Here is a 22946-nt window from a genome sequence, read left to right on the forward strand (position 1 = left end):
CTGCCAAAGGCCCTGAAGAGTTATGGGGTTGGGACCGAAATGCCCCTTCTATTCCTTGACTTGCCCACAACTCCTATACCAAATGTGTAACAGTTTACAGATTTTTCCATCCGTTTCCATGCAACAGCATTCTGTCCAAGGCTTGCCCAAGCCGAAATGCTTCCAAGACCAGGCCAGCATGCTCAGCACCTCTCAGCAAAGCGCAAGGCATTGCCCTGGCTTGCTGCACTGCAGCAAAAAACCCCCTTGCCCAGCACTGCCATAGCCAGTGGGTGTCCTGCATCCATGCATACAGGGCCTTTTGATCAGACCCCATATTCTTAAAAATTATCAAGCCTGAAGAAGCAGGAAAAATAAAATAATAATAATAATAATAATGCTTTCCTTCTGGTAATTTCTATTGTACTGATCTAGCTGGAAATCCCATTAGATACTAGCTTTGATCGGGACTGTTCCTCCAGGACCAGGAGATGCAGAAAGCATCCCACCACATCAGCAAATGAGCATGTCTGAAGTGCGTTTTAATTAAAGCCTTCCAACTCTTGAGCTTTTTGTAGTGTTTGCGTGCAGCTGAACTTTGGCCCAGCTGCTGTGGAAGAAATATGGTTGATTGCTGGGCTGCCTGTCACCTTGGCACTGCGCTTGGCTCTCCAGTCATCATCCACCCCAGCAAGGAGAGGAGGGGCAGTAAGCTGGGATAAAGCACTAGCCAGCTCTATTGTTGCTATTGCATTAACCCTTTGCAAGAAATACAAGTTCCAGCAGTAGCCTTTCAGATGTCTTTTGAGGAACAAGCAAGGGATTGTTGTTAAAGTGCACTGTAATAGCAACCACAGTAGAAGATGAGAAACCCTCCAAGCCTTGCTGAAACACAGCTCTCCAGTAACAAGCAATCCAGGGGAAAAAAAAGCATTTCAGCCTGATACTGTAAAATACTAATTGGGAAGCTGTAATTCACGTATATTGCAAGTTGGAGCTCAGTTTGGATACAGCAAAATCCTTTCTGAGATGCAGAAGCCAGCCTGCTCTATGGGTGCACACACCAGACGAATCAGCAACCAAGGGAAAAAAATCTGAACAAATAAACAGGTAAATCACAAACTGCATATTAAGGAGAGTCAGGCTCAAGGTGAAAGAAAGCAGGCAGAGGGAAAATAAGGCCAAAAAACTGTCAGGTGGCCTTGCAGCACAGAGCACCACCCTCTGAACGTGGGCCTGGCTAGCATGCGATTTGGTACAAGGGCAGCAAGAGTAAAAGGCAGCTGAACCATGTGAGCTTTACAAAGCTGTCACAGATATCCCTGTAAAACAAGGGTGGGTAACCTCCATCTTCCGCCTGGCACGTCCCCGGCATGTTCATACACACACAAATGAATATATGCTGCCAAGTGCATACTTATACCTCCAAGCTCGTTCAAATTCATCTTATCAGCACAATAGTTGCATGGGAAAGGAGAAATGCCTTGTGAAGTTGCTAAACCCTGGGTGGTGTCTATAGCACAACTCACTCAATGGACAAATACTGAAATGCAAATATTTCAAACTACCCTGGCTCCTCCACTATTGTATTTAACTTCTGAGGGAGATTACTATAAAGAGCTTACTTGGTACTGTAAAGAAGCTGCAGTCAGAGAGCAAGTGGGACATTTATTCAATGCCTATGAGTCCCCTGCTATTTCTCTAACAGCACTGAAGTATTTTTGCATTAATTTTTGGCTATTTTTGAGTCCTGGTATCTTAAGAGCACTTTCAGAAATATCATCTATGCAGGGTGTTAAAAATATAAAAATACTTTTAATACTAAAATCAGAGAAATAACATATCAGACAAAGGAATTATCAGCTTACAGACTGAGACTAAAAAGCTGAATAGAATTTTATTAGCAGTAAAATTCAGAAGCTGCATTCATGGCAAAAAAAAAAAAAAAAAAAGAAAAATCTATACATTGATGTCATCTGGGCAGTGAAACCATTTCAAATGTTTCACTTTTGCCAAGTACTGTGCTCAGCACAATACAAAGAGAACTTCTTGGCCCCAAAGACTATGTTTTAAAGTGATTAGAATTAGATTAATATAAGATCACTTGGCAATCCTTTAAAAATATGCCAGCAAAATGGGAAATAAAATTTTAAACCAGCACTATCACTCTTGTAAAGTAACATCAGCGGTGCTCTGCAAAAATACAAGTTTCTTACAGCTCTGACCTTGTGAAGCTCTTACCACATGTGATTGCAGCACAGCCTGCTGTATGCTTTCTGGAAAATACCAGTACTTGCTCCTCATACACCTCTAGAAATCTAAACTCAGGCTGCCCAAATCCCCACTATTTTACCCCAAGCCTAAGGCTATGTTTCTGGTGATGATCCCAGCGGCTTGGGGATGTTATGGAGGAATCTGCATCAGTCCTGATGGCTGCAGCACCCAAGCGGGGAATTTTGGGCAGCACTTGCTCCCTCGTACCGAGCTGCACGGCACCATCCAGGTACAGTCCATGGATAAATTTTCCCCAGGCGTAACCTGGCATTTGCTTTTCATAGCTCATCCAACTGCCTCACAAGTAGCATGCTTTGAAGGAGACTAATCACTTTACCATAAAGATATTTGTCTTGCTGCCACTGGGAGATGGTAAAACCTGCACCCTACTGCACAACACACAGTAGGTGTCATCAGTTGAATCACATCAGGAGAACCTCAGTGCTTTTCTCTTTCCCTTTTAAAGAAGGAGGGTGGATGTGGATGACTATTTCTTACTATTTTGATTTTCATCTATAAATAAGACTTTTTAATTTCATGTCAAAATTGAAAGGTCTTTATGTAGATGTAAGAAAATGCTTTTTATTTCATCTTTTAATGTCCTCATATGGCAACAGAGTGGTTGTCTCACTTTCAGAATAAAAATGACCTCTAACTAAAAGTCGTGTTGTAATTTTGGAGATTTTTTCATATTCCAAAGAATTCTTTCAATATTCAGGTATGTATTTATAATACACCAAGTATAACGAAAAAAACTATGAAAAAGTAGCAATTACCAACTGGGGAATTATAAATAAAACTGTAAAATATTCAGCTAATCCATAATTCATTTGCTAGCAGACACCTAGCCATCTGGGCTGGGGTGACCTCATGACTCTGGAATAGGACGGTGTATGAAGATCTTGCATTCAGAATAAATGGGGCCATCACAAAAAAAAAAAAAAAATCAAGCAATAAACCTTTTGTGCAACACTGGCTTTCAGGTTTTACTTTGATCTGTCAGTGTGTTTGGTTTTTAACTACCTACGATTGCATTCTTTGATTACATGTGACCATGCTTCAAAAATAAAAGCAAAATAGTTCTTGAAGCCAATTACCAGCATATACATAGGACTTCACAAATGAAATTATTCTCTCTTCCTGCCTGAACCCTCACTGGCAGCTCAATACTCATTTTTGCATCTCCCTGGACACGCAGGGTGTTCACAGTCAGAAGGATCCTGCCGCAAGGCGCAGCCACGATGCCACACGCTACAGCGCAGGGTGCAGCCAGGTTTAAATGGAGACCACGGTCTTTGAGGCAGTACTAGTTTACCTCTGTTTATTAAAATACCCCTGGTATTCACCCATCCTGGTATGGAAGATTACACTTTGGTTTTAAGAGCACACCGTTCTAGGTTAAATGCTGCAATACCTGTGTTAACGCAGTGGAAGCTAGTGCGGCATCTCTAAATGACAGTGCTTTCCAAATAGATGGGCAATTGCAAGCCTTAAACCCTCTATTTATGCCACTAATAGCTCCTCTCTGACCAACATGAATCTAAAGCACAGCTTAAACTATCAGACATACTGAATTTATATAGGATTGCCTGCAGCTGCTAAAATTTTCTCGGAGTTCATAAAATGATTAGACAAATTCATGGAAGAAAAATCCATTAAGGGCTACAAAGCACAAAGAGGTTGTCCCCGGAGGTTGGAGAGCGCTCCCAGGAAGCATTGGTACGTGTCTGCCTCATGCTCATACCCTTTCTACAGTATCCACTACTGACCACTGCTGGGAAGATGATGCAGCTCAGTGGATCATGTACTGTTACAATGAATGGCTACAGGCAAGCCCTGCTCACCATCCTGGATGTGGAAAGGGAGTTTTCCAAATAGAAGCATCTGCCTAAGCTTTTGCAGGCCCTATGTCAGCAGTTCTGGTTTAAAAGTAGAGCTGCAAACCCAGTCTTGCTTCTCAAGTGAGATGCATGCAACGTGCTGCATTTACTGGAGCATCCTCTTGGAAATCTTTTGCTATCCTTAAAGAAAATAAGCAATCTGCTCCACTCCCCAAGTCAAACCGAACAATCTTCTGAGACTTGAAAGTTGCAAGAATCAGACCCTGAACCTTACAGGACTTGAACCTGTCCATTCCCAAATGCAATCTGTGAAAACATGCTTCCCAGCACAGCCATCTTCTCACCTCATTTTCTGATATTTCCTTGCCAGACTGTGCAGGGCTGCAGTCTATCTGTTTCAAGAGCATGCAGCTGCAGACATAAGATTGCAACAAGCTCTGTGTTGCAGGTTTCCCTTTCCAAATCACCCGTGGCTGCTTTTCAAAGACTGGTAGATCCCCAGTGCTAAGGAAAACACCTTCTCCCTTGCTCACCACCACTGCAGCATCCCAGCCTGCACAGAGTGAGGATCATGGCTCCCAGCACACCTTCCTGCTCCAAGAGCTTTCTAGCTGCTCCAAGCATCCAGTGGTTTTTTTGGTCAATCAAGAACCTCGCCATGCCTCCCAGGCAGCAGTATGGGTTGCCTGGTCCTGTCCTCCAACACGTTTGCTTAAATAGCATTGCTGCATCACAGGAGGTAGCTTGTATTTCTGGTTCAGCCTTGGGCATGCAGACTCTTTGAGGCATTAGATACATTAACTTGCAAGCATGTCCAGATCTTTCTTTCCTTTGTCCCCCCAAAGGCTTGAAAATATCACACAGGTCACAGATGGGTATTGAACCCCGGGTTCTGACTTTTCAAATAGAAAAGAGGCAGGGGACTGATCTGAAAACACACACAGAGAAGGTCTTTAAATGTAAAGAAGTCTGTGATATTTGGGATGCCAGCAGAACTGCCCCACTCTCACACCCCTACCTTCAGGCCAGCTCCGTGCCTGAAGCCATGCCCAGCAGGGGCAACGCTGGAAACTAAAAGCGAAGAAAATTACTTGACTGCTTAGGCTGGCTTAAAGTGAAAATCTTGTCAGGTTTTAAGCCTAGAAAGTTTTTAAACATTGCATCTTCCCAGAATGCTCCTGCAACGATACAACGGGTGCGCAAGCAACCATGAATCAGAACTGCTTGCTCCCTACAGACCCATTATGAGACACACATCTCTGACCGAGACGTCAAGGTAGGTGCTTTCTGTATACAGGGCAGATAAGACAAAAGACCTCAAGGGAGATGCACATCTCTGTCTAGAGCGACAGCGTTACTTAATCATCCAGCTTGGTGAAATCACTGAGAAAAAAGAATGTCACACAGTTGTCATTTGAAAAGCAAACTTCAATATTAGTGGCACACGCAGACAGGTCTCTGGAAAGTGTCTAAATAGGCGGCAGTTTCAAAAACATGAAAATCTGCGCAAAACCACGAACAAGAAAAGGATGGCTAACCCAGTCCCATCATTGCCACTTATGAATTATTCACTGAGCTCCAGCCCATGCAGCACACTTTTTAATGTGCTGTGAGAGTACATTACAGATGGCTCCCTGCCATCTGTATTGGAAAGTCCCTTGGGCACATATTTTGCAGCAATCCCACAGGGGAGAACCATGCTTTGGCCCACCCCTGTGCCTACAAAGGGAATAAGGTCCTCCCTTTGCCTGCAGTAGCTCTAGGGTAGTCACGATAGAGGCCAGAGCACTTTCTACCTCCCCTGGCTCGCGGCATTGCTCACTCTTTCTAGATACAAGTTTTCCAGCAGTATAAACATCTGCAAAATCCCACAGAAACAACAGAGATTTGGGGATTGCAAGAGAGTGACAGGGGAACTAGTTCCGTATCTGGAGCCTAAAGCCACTGTGTCCCACATGGGCCGGTCCCATCCCAAACACTGTCAGGGACTGGGGGGAACAGAGGCATGCTGGGGTTACTAGCTGAGATTAGTTGATCTGCCTCCTCTTGTGCACAAAACATTACTGTTTCCTTGCTATATTTCCAAATCTAATTTCGAAAGTTCAGAGGAAAATTACTTGAGTCTGAAAATGCTAGACTGATTGCCGGTGCCAATTCTTTTTCCTCATTATTTTAAACTGGGAAGACAGGAAGGGGGACAAATTATTTTGGAGAAAAACACATGCTTTTCAGGAAGCAATCCCTTCAAGAGCTCTAACTAGAGGTAGTTTCTGCTGCCAGAAGCTCCCATGCACAGAAGAGGTGGTGTGCCCAGCACCCCATTGCCTGCACATTCTCTTCAGACCTAAAATTAGTATGGTCTTTTCAGGACAGACAAAAACCAAACCAACAAAACAGACCCTGGCATTTCTCAGCAGTGCTGGGTTACTGAATACCTGCCAGCAGGACACTAGCAGCTAGACATATCCCACAGCATGCAATTTTTTCATTTTCTGCAGCCAGTGGTTCTCATAGCAGGAGTTCTACTGCTGCAGTTGGCCTTTAGTGACTCAACTTCATTACACCAGCCTTCATGAAAATATAATCATACCATCAGAAAACCTCTGCACAGGAAAGGATAAGGCCTCAGAGCTGTATCTCTTGGTGGTAATTTCAGGGTGAATATGAGTGGGCTGAGACTCCCTGAAGCCCCATGTGTCCTGCCTGTTCTTGTATGAGACAGGAGAGCTGAAGATGAGATACTATCTTCTTCAGAGATACCCAGAAACTTTGGGCATGGACAGGTATGGACCACTCCACCTGCACACCTCCACTACTTGCCTCAAAGGACATTTTTCGGAGGCAGCTTAAGAAAACAGATATCCACTTTCCACGCTTCACTGCTAGTCTGATTGGCAAAGTCCCCCTCTATGGCTGCCTTATTTCTGGCATGGACAAAGTGATGATCACCCCTGGCAGTGACAAAGGAGCACATTTCTGGGAAGCACGTTTGATGCTACGGCTCCAGCAAACAGGCTTGGTTCTCTTCCTGAACAAGTGGTGGGACCAGCCAGAGAGACAACAAGATACAGTCACCACTCCTTGTGTTGGACAGGGGTTGATTCAACCTCCTGTTGAATCAAACATGAGAGCATACAGACGCAATTTCAACACCACATAGTGAATTAAACACTCGTGGCTTGACCCATCAGTATCTCCCTCGACTGGCTCCATCAGGGTAAACAATGAGACTGAACCAGAAGCTACACATACCCAACTTGTCCTTGGCATAAACCACATTCATCACAGGTCTACCATTTCCTATAACGGAATTTTCAATACAAGGCTGGAGGTGGTAACTGTGCAAGGGGGCTATTCTTGGCCTGATGCACAGGAAGGCAGCTACATGGATAAATCCTGCTGCAACTATGGGGAGTCTGGGACATAACTCACGAAACAGGACCATTTCCTCACAGTCTGCACTGATCAGCAATGTATCATCACCTCTTGTGCAGCTACATTTACTGAGGTTTATGTGGATTTAACTTTGCACATCAGGGAAAATCCAATGCCAGCAATGAAATACTAATACAAACCCACTAATGGAAAAATATACTTCTTCCAACAACAGAGTTACTGGCAGCAGCCTTCACAATGGGAAAACAGTAAAAAGCATTAGGACCATGACACCCGCTGATCTGCACTAAACAGGTGCTTTCAACAGGTGGCATACTGCCATCCACTGCTGTTTCTCCTGGAGATTTCCTGCCACATCCATCAGCAGCAACCCCAGCATGCCTCTGTTTCCTCTCCTTGAGATATATGCAAATGATTCGTCCAACACTTCAACAGTCCAGTCTAATTACCAGGACAGGTATCTGATGAAGTGTAATGCAATCATGCCCTCTTGCTACTGGCTGCCAAACCCATGCACGCACACCTGGGTAGCAGGAATGAAATGCAGCCCTGCTCCAGCCAGCGTTTTTCTGCTTCGCGGTGAGGATCTGCCAATCTCCATCTAGCTGTTACGCTGCATACCACACTAGGTTTCCTGGCTAAGCCTTGTCTGTAAGGAGAGGGCAAGGGATGGCACCAGTGATCTGCCAGCAGAGTCCTTACAGTCGCAAATGCTACCAGTTCACATTCCTGGAAGGGCTTCACAGCAGATAAGTGCCACTGGGGAACCATGAATTAAGCGTCAGGAAGCAAGCCAAGTAGGCAAAGGGAGAGACCCTAAAACACAGAGCACAGAGGACAATAGAAGAAGGATGCAAAGGTCTCCAGGGCTTACAGAAGCTGTGTGTTGTATGGGAAGAGTTGTGGTCATGTTTTTGCCTCCCATCACACCTCCAAATGACAGGGGACAACAGCAACTCCCTGTCTGCATCCAAGGTAACAGCTCTTTTCAGCTGCTGGGCAAAGGAAGGGCAGACAGATTTGAGCCCTGGACAAAGGAACAAACCAGTCTACATGATCTCTGTCTGAACAGTGCAAAACCAAGAACACAATATGCAGTGACACCTCAGCCCTACCTTGTTGGAGAAGCAGTGACAATGTACCATATTTCACCAGCCTGAGGCCAGTCACTTTAGCATCACAGTGCAGAAGAGGGATTAAATTTCCTAAAGTCACCTAAAACAATTTTCTTAGGGTAACTACAAAGTTAGGATGTTTTAACCATTGGAATTTGGAATCAAAATGAACTCTTAGAAATTTCCCTTTCCCAACAGGAGAAGCAACTTTTTTTCTCTTTCTTGTTTAGCGGGTGGGTACACCAAAATGCAAAGAAGTGGAGGGATCTCCAAGTAGCTTAGTGTAAATGGAAGAGGCCACAAATCCTATAAGTGTGTCCTGCTGGAAGGAAACATGTTGAAGACTGCAGTAATTATAACCTATGAGACACAACCACCCCCACACACATATTTTAAGAGGCCACAGTCCAGCCCTCCATGCTGTGGACTTCCACCCATTTCAAAAGGACATCTGCACCAGGTCTGACTGGCTCGGGCTCCCCTCCCAGACATTTCCCCAGGTTGAAGATCCACTTACCTGCCTGGTTTGTGGTTACATTTACAGACACAAACTGCCGGACTCCGGGGTTCTGGTCGGACACTCCATTCACTGCCTCAATTTCAAAGGTATAGTTTGTATGAGCAAGCAGATCCACCATCATGACAGAGGTGTTTTTCAGGCCGGTTTGCTGGGGGAGGTACCTGACATGACCGCCACACGCCTCACACAGACCTGAGTGTGAGTTGCACTTCTTGCATGCAATATAATAAGACACATCTTTCCTTCCACCAGTATCAGCAGGGGGAATCCATTCCAGAAAGACACTAGTCTCGTTAACATTTGAGATGGCACTCCGAGGAGCAGAGGGGGGTCCTGGTTTGTAAAGTGAGAAAAACACATGGTAAAAACAGTATTATCAGTCATCCTGCTGTCTATTACTCTCTAGGCTGAAAAGAGATGCCCCACTGCTCACGTGCCAAAAAGTACATGAGGACCATTTGCAGCAGCACCCGAAGAACTGGGAAATGGGGATTTGTTTTGAGCACTCCCACCTCACCTCAAGAGCTCTGTGTTGGGATGCAGCCACCTGCATGGGATGACAAGACACGGGGCTGGATCAAACCCAACAGGAGGAGCACTCCACCCCGGGACATTGCTCCTCCTGCAAAGGGAGCTTCAAATCTTTGCTCTGCCCAAGTCACTGTTGGCTTCACCATGGGCGAGATTCCCCCTCCTCGGCCCACTGCCCCTATATTAGCAGCCTTAGGTCCTAAAAAAAGACACGCACTGGGGTATTCACGCTACTCAGGTACTCAACTCAGACACTGAATCTTTCCTCTCTGTGCATGGGCCTCTCCCCATCAGCAATTTGGCAACAGTGAAACCTGAGCTTGAGCATCCAAATCACACCTACGTGAGACACTCAATGTAGCCCAAAGCAGATGGTGGATCTACACGGGCCACTGGAAACACGGCTGTACCCAGCTACTCAACAGCAGCCTTCCTGGTCCCTGCCAAGCTGTAGCACGGTTGGTTAGCCACACCACGCTTGCTTATTTTGCCAAGCCTCCCCGCTCAGGATGCCAGCGTGGTGCTGGCAAGGCTATCCAAGGAGGAACAGCTGCTGCAGAGGTACCAGAGCTTCTGCAAAAGGCAAGCTGGGTTCCTTTGTCCTTCTGAGAAAGGCCACGGCTGGGCAAGCAAAGCTCACCTGGAGATAACTTCAAGACTGCTTACTTACAGAAGATGCTGCAAGCTTTTTGTTTTTAACAGGCTTGTGCAGGAGATGAAAGGCAAGTTGCAGACACACCCTGAAGACAATGTGGAAGGAAAAGCAGGAATCTCATGCAAGAGATCCACAATGTTATATACTCAAGGAATGGTAATGAATGAGGAAGAAAGGGGAAATTTATCAAAGCAAGCCAGGATGGATTTTAGTTACGGCACCACCAAAAGCTATACAGCAAAGAATGGGTTTTTTTCCCAGGGTGGTAGAGGAGGGAAGGCAACACGCTCCCCTTCAGTTTGAATGAAGCTGTCAAAAAGCACGAGCAGTTCCTTCAAAAGAGCCCGACAAGTAGCTTCACCAGCTAGAAATCCATACGAATTTAACAGCCTGTCTTAGGCTGTCGTCTTCTCATTTTGTTGTGATAATTAAACTCGATTAGTTATTTAAAACAGGCACTGTTGCAAAAACGAAATTACTTTATAAACCAGAAGCATTTTCCTCTATTTCCCTTACCCATCCCTCTTTTTAAGTCTATAAAATTGGTAACACTGATAAAACACTGTCATGATTTTCACTCAAGCTGTTCTGATTCGATGAGAAACTCGCTGCCAGAGGAAATAAATAATCCTGATTTTTTTTCTTCTTTGGGGGTAGGAAGCAGTTGAAGACAAAAGCTAAGTTAGTTTAGGAAACAGCAGATAAGCTCTGTTTTGTTCTGTGATCACTTCAGATCACTAGGAACAGGGAGCAAGATGCTCACAAACTGGCTTTGGGGACCCAGTGCTGCTTAGTTAATGACACCAAGGCACAGCCCAAGTCAGGACTATTTTCTGCATTGTCATACTCCTACTGATATAATGGAAACTATGAAATTCATCTCTGGAGCTGTGTGGAGTTCTATATATTGCACTCAGGGGGTTTTTTATATGTTTTTTTACCAGTTAAATTGCCCTATTTTTTCTTTCACTGGATGAATGCCTTTTTACTGCTACCACTACTCTAGGAGAGAATAACTCAGGCACAAGAAACACTTACTGGACAATGTGTCTTTAACGGGAGATAAATTATTACTTTTGTAAAGTCACCAGAGGTTCTTACTTGCTTTCTACAGAAGAATCAGCTGGTCTTCTTGAAGGCTTAAAAACATCAACATCAGTAGAAGTGCTTTGAAGCTAGTGGGACTTCATAACCTATAAAATTAGCATTCTCACAGGGGCTCAGAGAAAGGTCTTCAGTAGTCTACAGATATCCAACAAGACCTACTTGAAGCCGCACTTGGATAAAACTTTGATAAATCACAGCTGGGAGAACAAAATGGTTTTTTACCTTCAGAAAAGGGGGGCCCTAGGTCTACTAAGAAGGTCCGTTTTAATTTCCAACCTTCTTTTGTCAAGGACAAAGATATTAGTTTCCTAGGGTTTTAATATAAATATATATTTTTGATTTGCTACTTTATACACTAAGCAGGTAAGATTCACCCCTTCTGCACCACAATTTACTGACGAGAGGCAAAAACTTTCTGAGGACAAAAACATTGGTATTTTTCTTGATGGACAGCAAATGTGTTTTTTGCTGATACACATACTTTAAAAATATAATCTGAGAGAGAAATTACCCTCGAGATACAAATATACATGTACACACTCAAAATAAAGTTAACTGTAAACTTTCTTCCAGCAGAATATTACACTAAATACTATAAAATCCTCGGTGTGTCCCACGTGTCATACTATTAAAAATATTTCTCCAATATGCTCTGAATAGCAATAAGGTTACTTGTCAGAGATGGGAGGGGGAAAAAAAGGGTGTAACTAGGTTTTCATATTAAAGAGATGTTGTGCAAGGAATTGAAGCTAGGATTACTTAGTTAAGAAGAAATAAAGTGCAATTACTTCCTGTAAGATAGATAACAATATTAAGAGAATTCTTGAACGCTCATCAGGACCAAATATTTTTTTTCTGAGGGCCATAATTATTTCAGGATGTATCACAGCACTATCAATTGCAAAATTACAAATCATTATGTATAAAACATGCTTCAGGAACTGGAAAAATTAAATAAAAATGTATTTATCCCACACACCCCCCCCACCGTACTTAAGTGAGCAGTTGATAGTGGTGTAGCAGTTACTTTAGTGATGATGGTGGTGGTGGTGAGACTCATGCAGCTTGGGACTGAAAAGCATTTGCTTTAAATTAGGGAAATGTGATTTTATAGCTGTACCCACTGGCAAGGGGACTTTGCAGGTGTAGAGCTGAAAATGGACATTGATGTATTCTCTAAAATTAACCAGATTTCAAGATGAGGAAATCCTATGAATATTATTAACTTCTGCGGTAATAAATAATAAAAACATACAAAAAATTTGCAGTGTTTTCCTACCAGTCATGACTCAAGTCTATCTCACTTGTGTTTCAGTTCACGATGAGATGCTCCCTTCCAGATCTAATTGGACTGGTTTAAAACATTAGTGTTGCTACCTGCTCTTTACTATCCCTGCCAAAATCTACTACCCCAGCAGCTAAGCTGGGGGTAGCACGTGGGCTCTCCTCATTACCTTCAGCACAAATATAGCTGGATTAGGATGAAATCCCGAGAAAGAATGCGTAGGGCGAGCGTGGGTGACTGTAGCACATGGAGAAGGCTCAGATGATCCCCTCTGCTTTCGGGGTAGGAAGCGTGAATGCCAGCAGAGATGTTGCAACACCCTCAACTGCTGCAAAAGAGTTTGCAGTAGGTGACCGAAGTTGAGGAGTGCCTTGGTTAGCATTAAACCTCTCATCTGTCCCAGAAGCACCTGGTACCCTGTCAAACCATATTCTAATACAGCTTTGGGCACCATGCCTGCACTTTAAACTAGTTTATAATAGGCTTTCAAAACAACACTGCATCCCATCCTGCCCCATCCCTTCCAACCTACCCCCTTCCCAAGAAAACCGCCCAAAGAAACTTTAAAAAGACCCAAACAAATAAGCATAACAAACCTAAACAAATATAAGAAGAAAGTTCCACCATATTTGCAGAATCAGAAATGACAGCCTTTACCTACAGGATTCAAATTGCACCAGAAACCTGGGGGAAACAGGCACTCGAATTTCAATTCTCTTCAACGTGAGCTGGTCACCAAGCTTGCTTGCACCTCTCTGAAAATCCTGCCCTGTGCTCAGGTCACAGGCATGCATAAAACTCTCCCTCGGGGACGGAAGTTCCTTCTCTGTACTAATCCACCAGCAGGACAGACTGGATGTGTACCCCTCCATCCTCAGAAGGGACAGAGAGAAACAGCACCTATGGCGGGCAGGAGGCACTGTGGACACTGCAGTCTGGCATAACTCTGTATCAGCCCCTGTCTTTGGTTCTACTTGCACAAAAAATCTGATTTTATGTGCATTTTCAGAGCTCAGAGTACTCCTCTCCCTTCCCCTTTCCCAATACCACGCTGAACCTTATCGTCTCTCATTTATCTACATTTTTTAAGTCAGGCCAAGGGGCAAAATGGACATCAAGAAGCCCTGGTATCAAAGATTTTCATGCTCTAACCCTACCATAGCTACTGCTCCAAAAGACACCAGCATACTATTTAATAAACTGAGAAGTGCTTGCATGACTCACCCCCCCCAGACCATTTTGAGCTCCAGCTACTGCCACACTCCCTAAGGCTGTCTTCTCCTTCCCTGCAGCACACCTTCCAACAGCCACGTGCTTCATGATCCTTCAGCTGGTGAAAAGCAAATGCCGAGTTCAAGGGCCTCGATTCTGCTCCAAGTGCCTTCTGTGGGAAAGCAGAGACCTGCCAAGGGCAACTTCCTTTGCAAGAGCATCTCTCCAGCAGGAACAGACTTTTTCTTTCTCTTTTTGAAGTGCAAACTTGGGAAGCTAGGAAGGACATCTGTATTCCCTAGGATGAAGGCACAAAAAGCCACTACCATGCCCACATGAGGCAAGGAAACAGCATGGAAGTCACCTCTGCACTGTTGCCCTGTGGCTCAGAGCGTGAAGGGACTCATAAACCTACTTCTTCTCCATGCTTAAGTTCCTTGCAAGCTCTACCTGTGCCTGCCCCAGTCGTTCAGCTCGTCTTCGGCCCTTTTTAATCAGTTTTGCACCGCAAAAATCACATTCAGAGTATGACAGACCCAGCTCAGCAAAAACCTGTGGTCTGTGCTATGCTCTGTGGGGTATACGCTGCGGGCATGCAAACTGTGCCCCTAAGTATCTGAAACATAAGCTGAACAAGAAACTTTCCGGGTAGAGCTGTCAGGATAGCTCACAGATGGGAGAGAAAGGACAAAATTAATGATTCTCCACCTTGGACTCCCAATACCCCAATTTGCTTGTTACATTACCCTCCCCCTACACCAAAGGGATAAGCTCTACATTTTTGCTGCACGTTTGGCGAAGCAGTTTCCATCGCAGAGTTTCGAGGTTACCCTGAAGAATGACCATCTCCAGGCAGCTTGGATAGGAAGGCCTCTCTCCCCTCTTGTTTACCGAAGACGAGCTAAGAGAGGATACTAAGCAGGACCATGCAGACTCCGTCCATGCCTACTGCTGGCAAGTGCTGCCCATTGCTTCCTCCACGTGCGTGCCCCACACCGGCACCCACGCACGCACCGACGCGGGTGCCTGAACGCCGCGCTGCTGGCTGAGTCCACCCACGAGCAGACAGCGAGAGATGGAGCATCCCTTTGGTGCAATAACGCTTCCTGGGTTTCATGCCAGCTTTTGGAAGCAAAAGGCTTAGAAAAAGCTGGTCTTGTATAACCAGGGGTACGGTGGACAAAGCCAGTGACATTACAAGTGTGTCAAGACTAATTCAGACTCCAGCCCAGAGCCTGTAAAAGCACATTAATTAGGATCATTATGTCTAGTCACAGTACAGGAACAGCTCGAAAGGATTAAAAACAACCCTATAAGCACATGCTTACTTGTACAGGCCATTGTAGGTGGGTCTGATTCCTTCCTAAAATAGTGTTCTTCACACAGGCAAGATGTGGATGCTTCATCAAGCGTGTAGCTGTGAGGGGGACATTTGCTGCAGGATGGACTGTGGGGTGAAGCTTTGAAGAACCCAGGTCTGCATACTGTGAAAAGAAGAACCACAGGCTAAGCTCTCCCATCATAAAATTAGTCTCTTCACATTTGCTTTTAAAAAACCCCGTATCTTCAGCTAGAAAACAGACAAACACTCACAAGCTATTTGGTTTGCATATTTTAAAAGTCTGTGACACTAATAGACAGTGCATACTTAAATATCTGCATGAAAAGAGAATGCGAAGCTGTTGATTATTTTTTTTCCCCTAGCATCTGCCTTTGCTGGGTATTTATTTTCCTTGTTGAATGCATTATAGGTAACATCTTTTGGGCTCTGCTTTAGAAAACATTATTATGTTAGGGGTTTTTTTTCATTCAGTCTTAGAAAAACACATAAAATACATCTCATGTTTTTTGTTGAAGATGTTCTACACCCAGAAATCAATGTCTCAGCAAACAAATAGCAACATGGCGGTGGAGGGGATCTCAAGATCGACAGCTTTAAGACATTGTGATAAGGCTACTTCCCTGGGCTCCTTTCCCCTGCAAACATGTGATGAATTTTAAAGTGCTCCATGTAAGACAGACTGCTCTGGGTATGGCCTGAACCAGGCATGCTCGCCATACAAAATATTACTTCCAGCTCTAATATATATGCATGACAAAGCATAAAGACTTGATATGAAAGCTACTTTTGTTCTCACAAATATAATATATGGCTAAAGGTAGCCTGGGATTTATTATTTTGTTTTTTAAGTAATTTGAAGTGAATACAGTAATACCTTGTTTCCAGCCTCTTGAAACAAGTGCTCTTTCACCTAAGCAAATCACTCTGCGCTTCACCTGCATGTGCACACTGGGCCAGGAGCAGTGACAGCCACGGATTTGCACATATCCATCCCGGCTTTAGGAAAAAAGCAGCTGGCCCTGTAATCATGCCATTATACATAGAATTACAAACCCACTGTCAGCAAAAGAAGGAAAACTTTGTCTGTCTCAAAAAACAGAGACAAGGCAACATGTTAAAGCAGCTCCAAAGTGCTGCTACTTTTTTTCCTTCAGAGATGCTCTATAATAATTCTACCCAGTATGACATCAGCGATGCACAGGTCTGCTACCAGACTTACAGAAATTACCTGGAAATCCCAGAGCCTTTCCATCTGCATTCAGACTTCCTCAGTTGTAATTAGCTTGCAAAGAAAATGAGCTCACAGCAAAAGCATTAACATTATCCCACCAGGAATGCCCCAGACAATCACAGCATAAAGGTCATGTGCTAAAATCCAGCTAGTGATGATGGAATTTATCTTCCTTGTAGATAAAGTATGGGGTTTTACTAGTGATCCCTTTTCCTCTGATGGACCAATTAGGACAACTAACTCTAAAGTTAGCTCTGCTTCCTGCAGTTCCAGTGAAACTCTCAACATCTTCCCTTTCACATCACTAGCTTCTTCACCAAAGGTGAGACACTTGCACATCAACTCCTAACTCCTAGAGCCAGTCAGTAAGTCTTTGACAATGAAGATCATTCATGCATCAAAAGGGCTGTGATCCAAGAGCATCCAACAGACATCTCCCAGTCTTGTCCTGACCACGAAGCTCTCACAGCAAATGCCACGCAACCCTGAAGTGCCTCCCAAGCCCACCGCAGGCTGCCAGGTCCCCATCATGCACCTGCAGCCTCTCCATCCTACTTTAGGGGACGCTTATCTCCAGCAACCCTGCCGACCTCCCCAAACTAGGCATCCTCTCACACCTTTCCCCAGCTCCCTTTTCTACTCACAGGACAGGCAGAGAACAACTAGTAGGACCGAGGGGATTTACAGGTTTTAAAAATCCAGTTTCCAAAATTGCTTGTCATCTAGCCAGTGCTCCATACTTAGGTTGTGAGCTCTGCAGGACGCAGTTCATCCGCTTTGTGTCCATACACCAGGGCTGGTGAACAGACCTAGGGCTGAATTTATTCTTGGTGGCTGTTAGAGGACTTGCCACAAGCTGCCCTCATGCTTTGTGGCACATTCCTCAGTTTCTAACACAGAGTTAAGTTCTTTTATTTACTTCACAGCCACCTTCAAATTCTGCCCTACTTACATCAAGGACTTGTTATACAATCTCTGGAGAGTTTCTGGGAGAGGAGACCACCAAATGGCTCCTCTATAGCCTACATTTTGTATTTCAAAGCCAAATCAAACTCACTTGCACATGCAGACAACAGAGATGCAGCAAGGAAAGCACAAGAATACGTAACATTTAATGAGGGCAGCCTACGTCTAGGGTGTACTCAACATAATTAGCCTTCAAAAAAAGAACTTGAATTTATCTCATCATGTCCCATCAAGACAGACAGAAAATCATTATGACACAAGAGTTTACCATGCTTCTATTTTGTGCAAAGCAGCAAATACAAAATCAGTCAGTTTTCCTTGACAGATTTCAACGAGGTGCAGCTTGTTAATGACGGTACGATATGTACCTCAGCTCAGCTAAAAGGGAATGTTTGGTTTTCATGAATAAGTATGGAGACAACAGATGTACAACACCAATAACTCATGTTTTAATGAGGGATGTGAAATAAAAGTGAACTGGACCAATTTCTGTATAATCTGCAGGCTCCCATGGGTCAGCCAAGTCCCTTCTCTAGCCAAGGTATAAGAAGGAACATTGAAGAGCATTAAATTATACTCAAGATTTCAACATGAGTCCTCATAACAAACAGCAGCAGAGTGGCATTTTTTCATATCAAAGAGAAATACTCTTGTGTCAGTTAGAAAGGAAACATTCAGGGACAGGAAATGGGATTAGCACAGTGAGTGGGTGCTGAGTCCACAGCCCTGCAGCAGATCCTTTGGGGAGGACAGAGGGGGATTTGCAGGAGTCTCCCAGCACAGCCTTCCAGTCTCTCACGAGTAGCTTGGGGACCACTCCTGATGGAAACCACACTTGCATTACCATGCTCAGAAGCAGAAGTAGCTGTACCTGCATCACTGTTTCAAGCACAACTGTATCTGTTTTAACACTTTTCTCTGTACCCTTTTTTCACGGTTTGAGCTGAGGGCAACTGAGCACCACGCAGCTGCTCACTTCCCCTTTCCCCCTTCAGTGATAAGAAGGAGAAAATAAGTAAAGACTTGGGATTTGACATAGGACAAGGAGGGATAAATCACCCATTATGGTTACAGGCAAAAGACAGACTTGTCAGGGGAAGAAAAAAAGAACGTAAATTTATTACAGACACTAACAATAACACTTAACAGGACAGTGAGAAGTGTTACCACATCTTAAAACCACCTTCCCCCATCCCTCCCTTCTTGGGCTCAGCTCTGCTCCCAATATCTCTACCTCTTCCATCCAGCGGCGCAGGGGGCAGGGAATGGGGGGTGCAGTCAGTGCTGCCACTTCTTCCATCTTTGGGAGGGGAGCTTCGGGCATGGTCTCCCTCTCACAGGAAAGTCCTCCACAACTTTGCTCCAACTGGAGTCCCTCCCACGGGCTGCAGCCCTTCCCGAGCACCTCCAGCGTGGGACACTTCTGCATGTTGCAATCCTCCCAGCGCTGAACTACAACAGTGGGGGCTGCTTCTTCCTGCAGGATCCCGACTACCTTTGTGCGCAGCCACCTTAGTTGGCCATATGGGGCCCCCCACAGGCCATATATCAGTATCTGTTCCACCCTGTCGTCTCACCACAGGACAGAGGGGGGGGTCTCTGCTCCACCACATCCCCCCTTGCTTTCTTCCTCCATTTCTTCACTCACCTTGGTGTTCATGCAGCTGCTGCAACTCCTCCTCACAACTCCAGCTCCTTCTCTCAGGTCTCTTCTTAGACATATTATCACCGAGGTGCAGGTAATTGGCTAAGTTTTGGTGCAGAGATGAGTCTGACTTGGAGCCGGGGGAGCTTCAAGAAGCTTCTCACAGGAGGCCACCACTGTAGCCCTCTCCCCTGCTACCCAAAAACCCCACTGCTCACTCAAACCCAGGTCACCTTTCCTATGTTTGCTTTGCACACAACACAAAGGAGAGGACAGCTGGTGAGGTGGTTCAAGCAGCAATCCTCTAATAAACAGGGATGCTGTGATGAGATGGATGCTGTTAGATGAAAGATGACCCAGGAACATCATATGTTTCCACACAGCAGAGCAGTTTTCATGGCAGCTGGATGGGCACAGTCCTGGCTGAGCTCACAGCCAAAAGCAGGGGCTGGTTCTGTGTTATTTTTCTGCCACTGGTGGCAATATCTCAGATATTTTGGAAACTGGATTCAGAGCAAAACAGGGCCACAAGCAGCTTATCTTACACGTACCTTGGGTTTTGGTCTTTATCTTACCACTCCTCTTCTGACAGTCAATCTTACAATCTCTTCATGAAGTATACATGACTTTATTTAAAATTACATGGGTGTCTGGGGTTTAATTTCTAATTAAATCTTATTTTAGTCTTATATTTTTATCTCAGTATTTCTAATTCAACAGTTCTTGAAAGGATATGTAGAACTAGCACAGCATGGTCACACATGTAATGGTACTATCTCTCTTTTCAAGGGTGTGGGGAAAGGAGGAGAAATAAGGTGATCCTAAGAGTCCCCATAATCTGTTGAAAGCCAGCTGAAAAGAAATTAAATAAAGTTTTAAGATATTGATGAGATCTGTTTCTTTCTTCCTAATATTAAAACTGATATCTCCTTAACTGATTAATAGGCACTGATGTATGAAAATAGTCTTTAAATGAAATTGGATGCTAGAAAAAAGAGTATTTTTAGACACAGCAAATAAGCCATAAACAACCTGCTGGTGTTAGGTACAAGTGGAATATGCTTCTGTTAGTAGCACATCCACTATTAGTAAATTAATTTCACTCTTTTTATTTTTAGTAGCAACCACAAAACATTGTGGGCATGGAGCATTAACGTCTGTGCAGCCTCCTGCTTGCGCACTTCAGGACGGGCCAGAAAGAGATGGCTGCAGTGGAGGATGGTAGCAAGGGCCCCTCGGGACAGCAAAGGTGTGAGCTGATCCCTTAAACCAGCAGCAATCAGATTAGAAACTGGCTTTGTACCTTGTAGACAGGAGCCCACAAGAGCCATGATAATAGAAACAGGCTCTTCAAACATGGGTAGGTGGAGGGAGAATCACTGGTCCTCTTACAATGAAAACTGGCCTCTTCCAACGATGTTCTGAACTTTATGTCCTATTATCAGTACTAGAGACAGTGAGTACCAGTGGGGGGAAGCAGGCAGAACAAGCCAGTAACATCAAACAGTTGGGACTACTTGACAGATTATTTTCTGCAAGCCTTAACATCAAATGATTCACAGCTGTATCCCTGTAACCAATCCTGAGCTTCAGCTGAAGGCTGCATCATCTAACAGGCAGGGCTCGGAGTGGCCCCACACCTTCTGTGCACACTGTCCCCAAGCAACAAGTGCTGAAAGCAAGGACCACCTCCAAGGCTCTCCATATCCACAGGCACATACGTGGCCACATCAGTAAAACCACCCATTTAGTATTAGCGAGAATTCCAGTTTTGTCCCTAGAGAGAGAGAAAAGGTAGGAAACATGACCCTGTAAGCCTTGAAACCCCAGGAGATATGAAAAAGGTCCAACCTACTGCTCCCTTCGCATTCTCATGATGCTGGGAGGATAAGCTCACAGTATTTAAGCACTTAGGATCAGCAAAGTGACCTTTCATATATCCCAGGAAATAAAGCTCAAACAGGAATTACGCTGTCTGCCTTGCAGGGCACCAAATTAGTCTCCACAATAATCACAAACAACAAGTATAACTCATAAGGCAGTGATGCTAATCCATAAATAAAGCTAACAGACAATATCTAACAAAAATTCACAAGGGTAAGGATGTCTAGTCCAGACAGAGCGCAGGTTATCTGGCTGAAACTGAGGTTTCCTCCCCAAACTGCAAAGCCCCTTTGCTTCTCCTTCCCATCCTTTAGTCCTATTTGCCTTTTCAGACAGCAGATTTCTTCAGCCAGGGACAGACAGTTCAAATTACCACAGAAGCAACCACAGCATAAAACTCTGTCCCATGGACAGACCCATAAGCCACGCCGAGCCAGTTCTCAGCTAAAAAACAAGCAGGACGTGTGTGTGTGTGTGTTCAGCAGAAAGCAGAGCAGCTCTGTAACTCATCAAATCTGCCTTCATTAGCACATCACTCTGGCGCGGGGAATATGCCTCGAGAGTTGAAGGATTTGAGCAAAACCAAGCTACAAATAAACCAACCTCTGTTCTCGTCTCCGGAGCTGCCATGCCTTGAAGCGTTTGCACTGAGAAGCGGGGGCTGCTGCCTCTTAGATGCATCCAAAACCTAAAGAAAGGTTTAGCGAGGTACAGTCTTTACAATGTGGAATCAATTAAACTGCTGAGCGTCTCCAAGCCTCAGCTTGTGCTCCTGACATGCACTTTTACTTACAAGAAGAAAAACAAAACAGAAAACACAGCAGACGGTCTTCATGTCTCCCAATCAATATAAACAGACGATTTCCATGCTCTTCTAAAAAGTATTTTAAGAACTACAGTAACCCACCATCAAGCATCGTCCTGCCGAATTCACAAGCAGGCTCCCAAGAGCTAATCCTGCCCTCCCTAACAGCTCTCCTTGAACTGCAGGCCAACACTGAAATTGCTGCCAAAGCTATAAAGCTATAGAAAAATGTGTAAAATGCCCTGATTATATCGCCTTTAGGTTTGGTCTCTCTATCTGCAATAGTGCTATGTCGCTTCCTGCAGCACGCCTTGGGGATTTGAAGGGAATTAAATAAATACCCACTAATAAAACACTGTAATGAATCCAGTGGACTTGCCAGGATCCTTCAGCTACTCCAGCACCCAATGCTCCAGCCCAAGACCTGCTAAAGGTCATTTTAAACAGATTCCTGGAGCTTGCTGGATAAGTGGGACTTTGCACTTTGAAAAAAGAGACTTGGCCCTTACTTGGATGTAAGCAGATTCATGAATCTCAAGCGAGAAACACTCTTTTAAGCTTTTTATTTTTTGTTCTAAGGAAACATTGTCTCTCGTTATGCCGTTCTGTCCAACCCCACACTAACCCAGTCTGACTTACCTCTGCTCCGCATTGAAATCAGCTCTGGCTCTGAATGCCAAAACAATCTTGAAAACTAGAATATAAATAAACTAGTACTTTCAGTTCCTCCCTTTGAAATACCACTTTTTCTACCATGTGACTCACTAAATTGTCACACGGCAATTTATGACATGCCTGTAGTTGCTGGAAAACTAAGAATTAACTGCCACTAATGACATTAATGTGTTTCTTCCAAACGGTATAAAACTTCATCACATGGCATCACTCTGAAAAATTCATCAAATTCCCAAGTCAGCTACATTTGCAAGCCATAAAAACACCTAGAACACAATGCATTTGAAAATGCTCATGATTACATTAATGGGCTATATTTCTGCACATCCCGACTTTGCTCTAGATGATTCTGAAGCAATCAATGATGCAAAACCTAAGTCAGGCCTAAACTCTCAGCAGTGTGATGGAGAAGGAGGGAAAGAGATTTATCCTGGCATATATGCAAACCCACGCTATCATTTGGGTTTGATTTCTCAGAAGGAA

At 44.4% G+C, this 22946-nt stretch overlaps 1 protein-coding gene across 10 annotated transcripts in view; it reads right to left on the minus strand.

The window, feature by feature from the left end:
• EPHA5 (EPH receptor A5) overlaps positions 1-22946 on the minus strand; it is a 197037-nt gene that overhangs the window by 72876 nt on the left and 101215 nt on the right. For 6 of the 10 annotated variants that reach the window (XM_032997730.2, XM_032997726.2, XM_032997729.2 and 3 more), the window contains exons 4-5: positions 15244-15399; positions 9123-9458 (exon numbers count right to left, since the gene is read on the minus strand). The exons of 2 other annotated variants lie outside the window; for them this stretch is intronic. In XM_032997730.2, the coding sequence (XP_032853621.2) occupies positions 9123-9458; positions 15244-15399 (492 nt within the window). The remainder of the gene's footprint in view (positions 1-9122; positions 9459-15243; positions 15400-22946) is intronic. 2 more of the 10 variants (XM_032997732.2, XM_032997733.2) reach the window with 1 other exon arrangement.

This window comes from Tyto alba, unplaced genomic scaffold (assembly GCF_018691265.1).
Source record: "Tyto alba isolate M040663 unplaced genomic scaffold, T.alba_DEE_v4.0 Super-Scaffold_23, whole genome shotgun sequence".
NCBI classification, from domain to species: domain Eukaryota; kingdom Metazoa; phylum Chordata; class Aves; order Strigiformes; family Tytonidae; genus Tyto; species Tyto alba.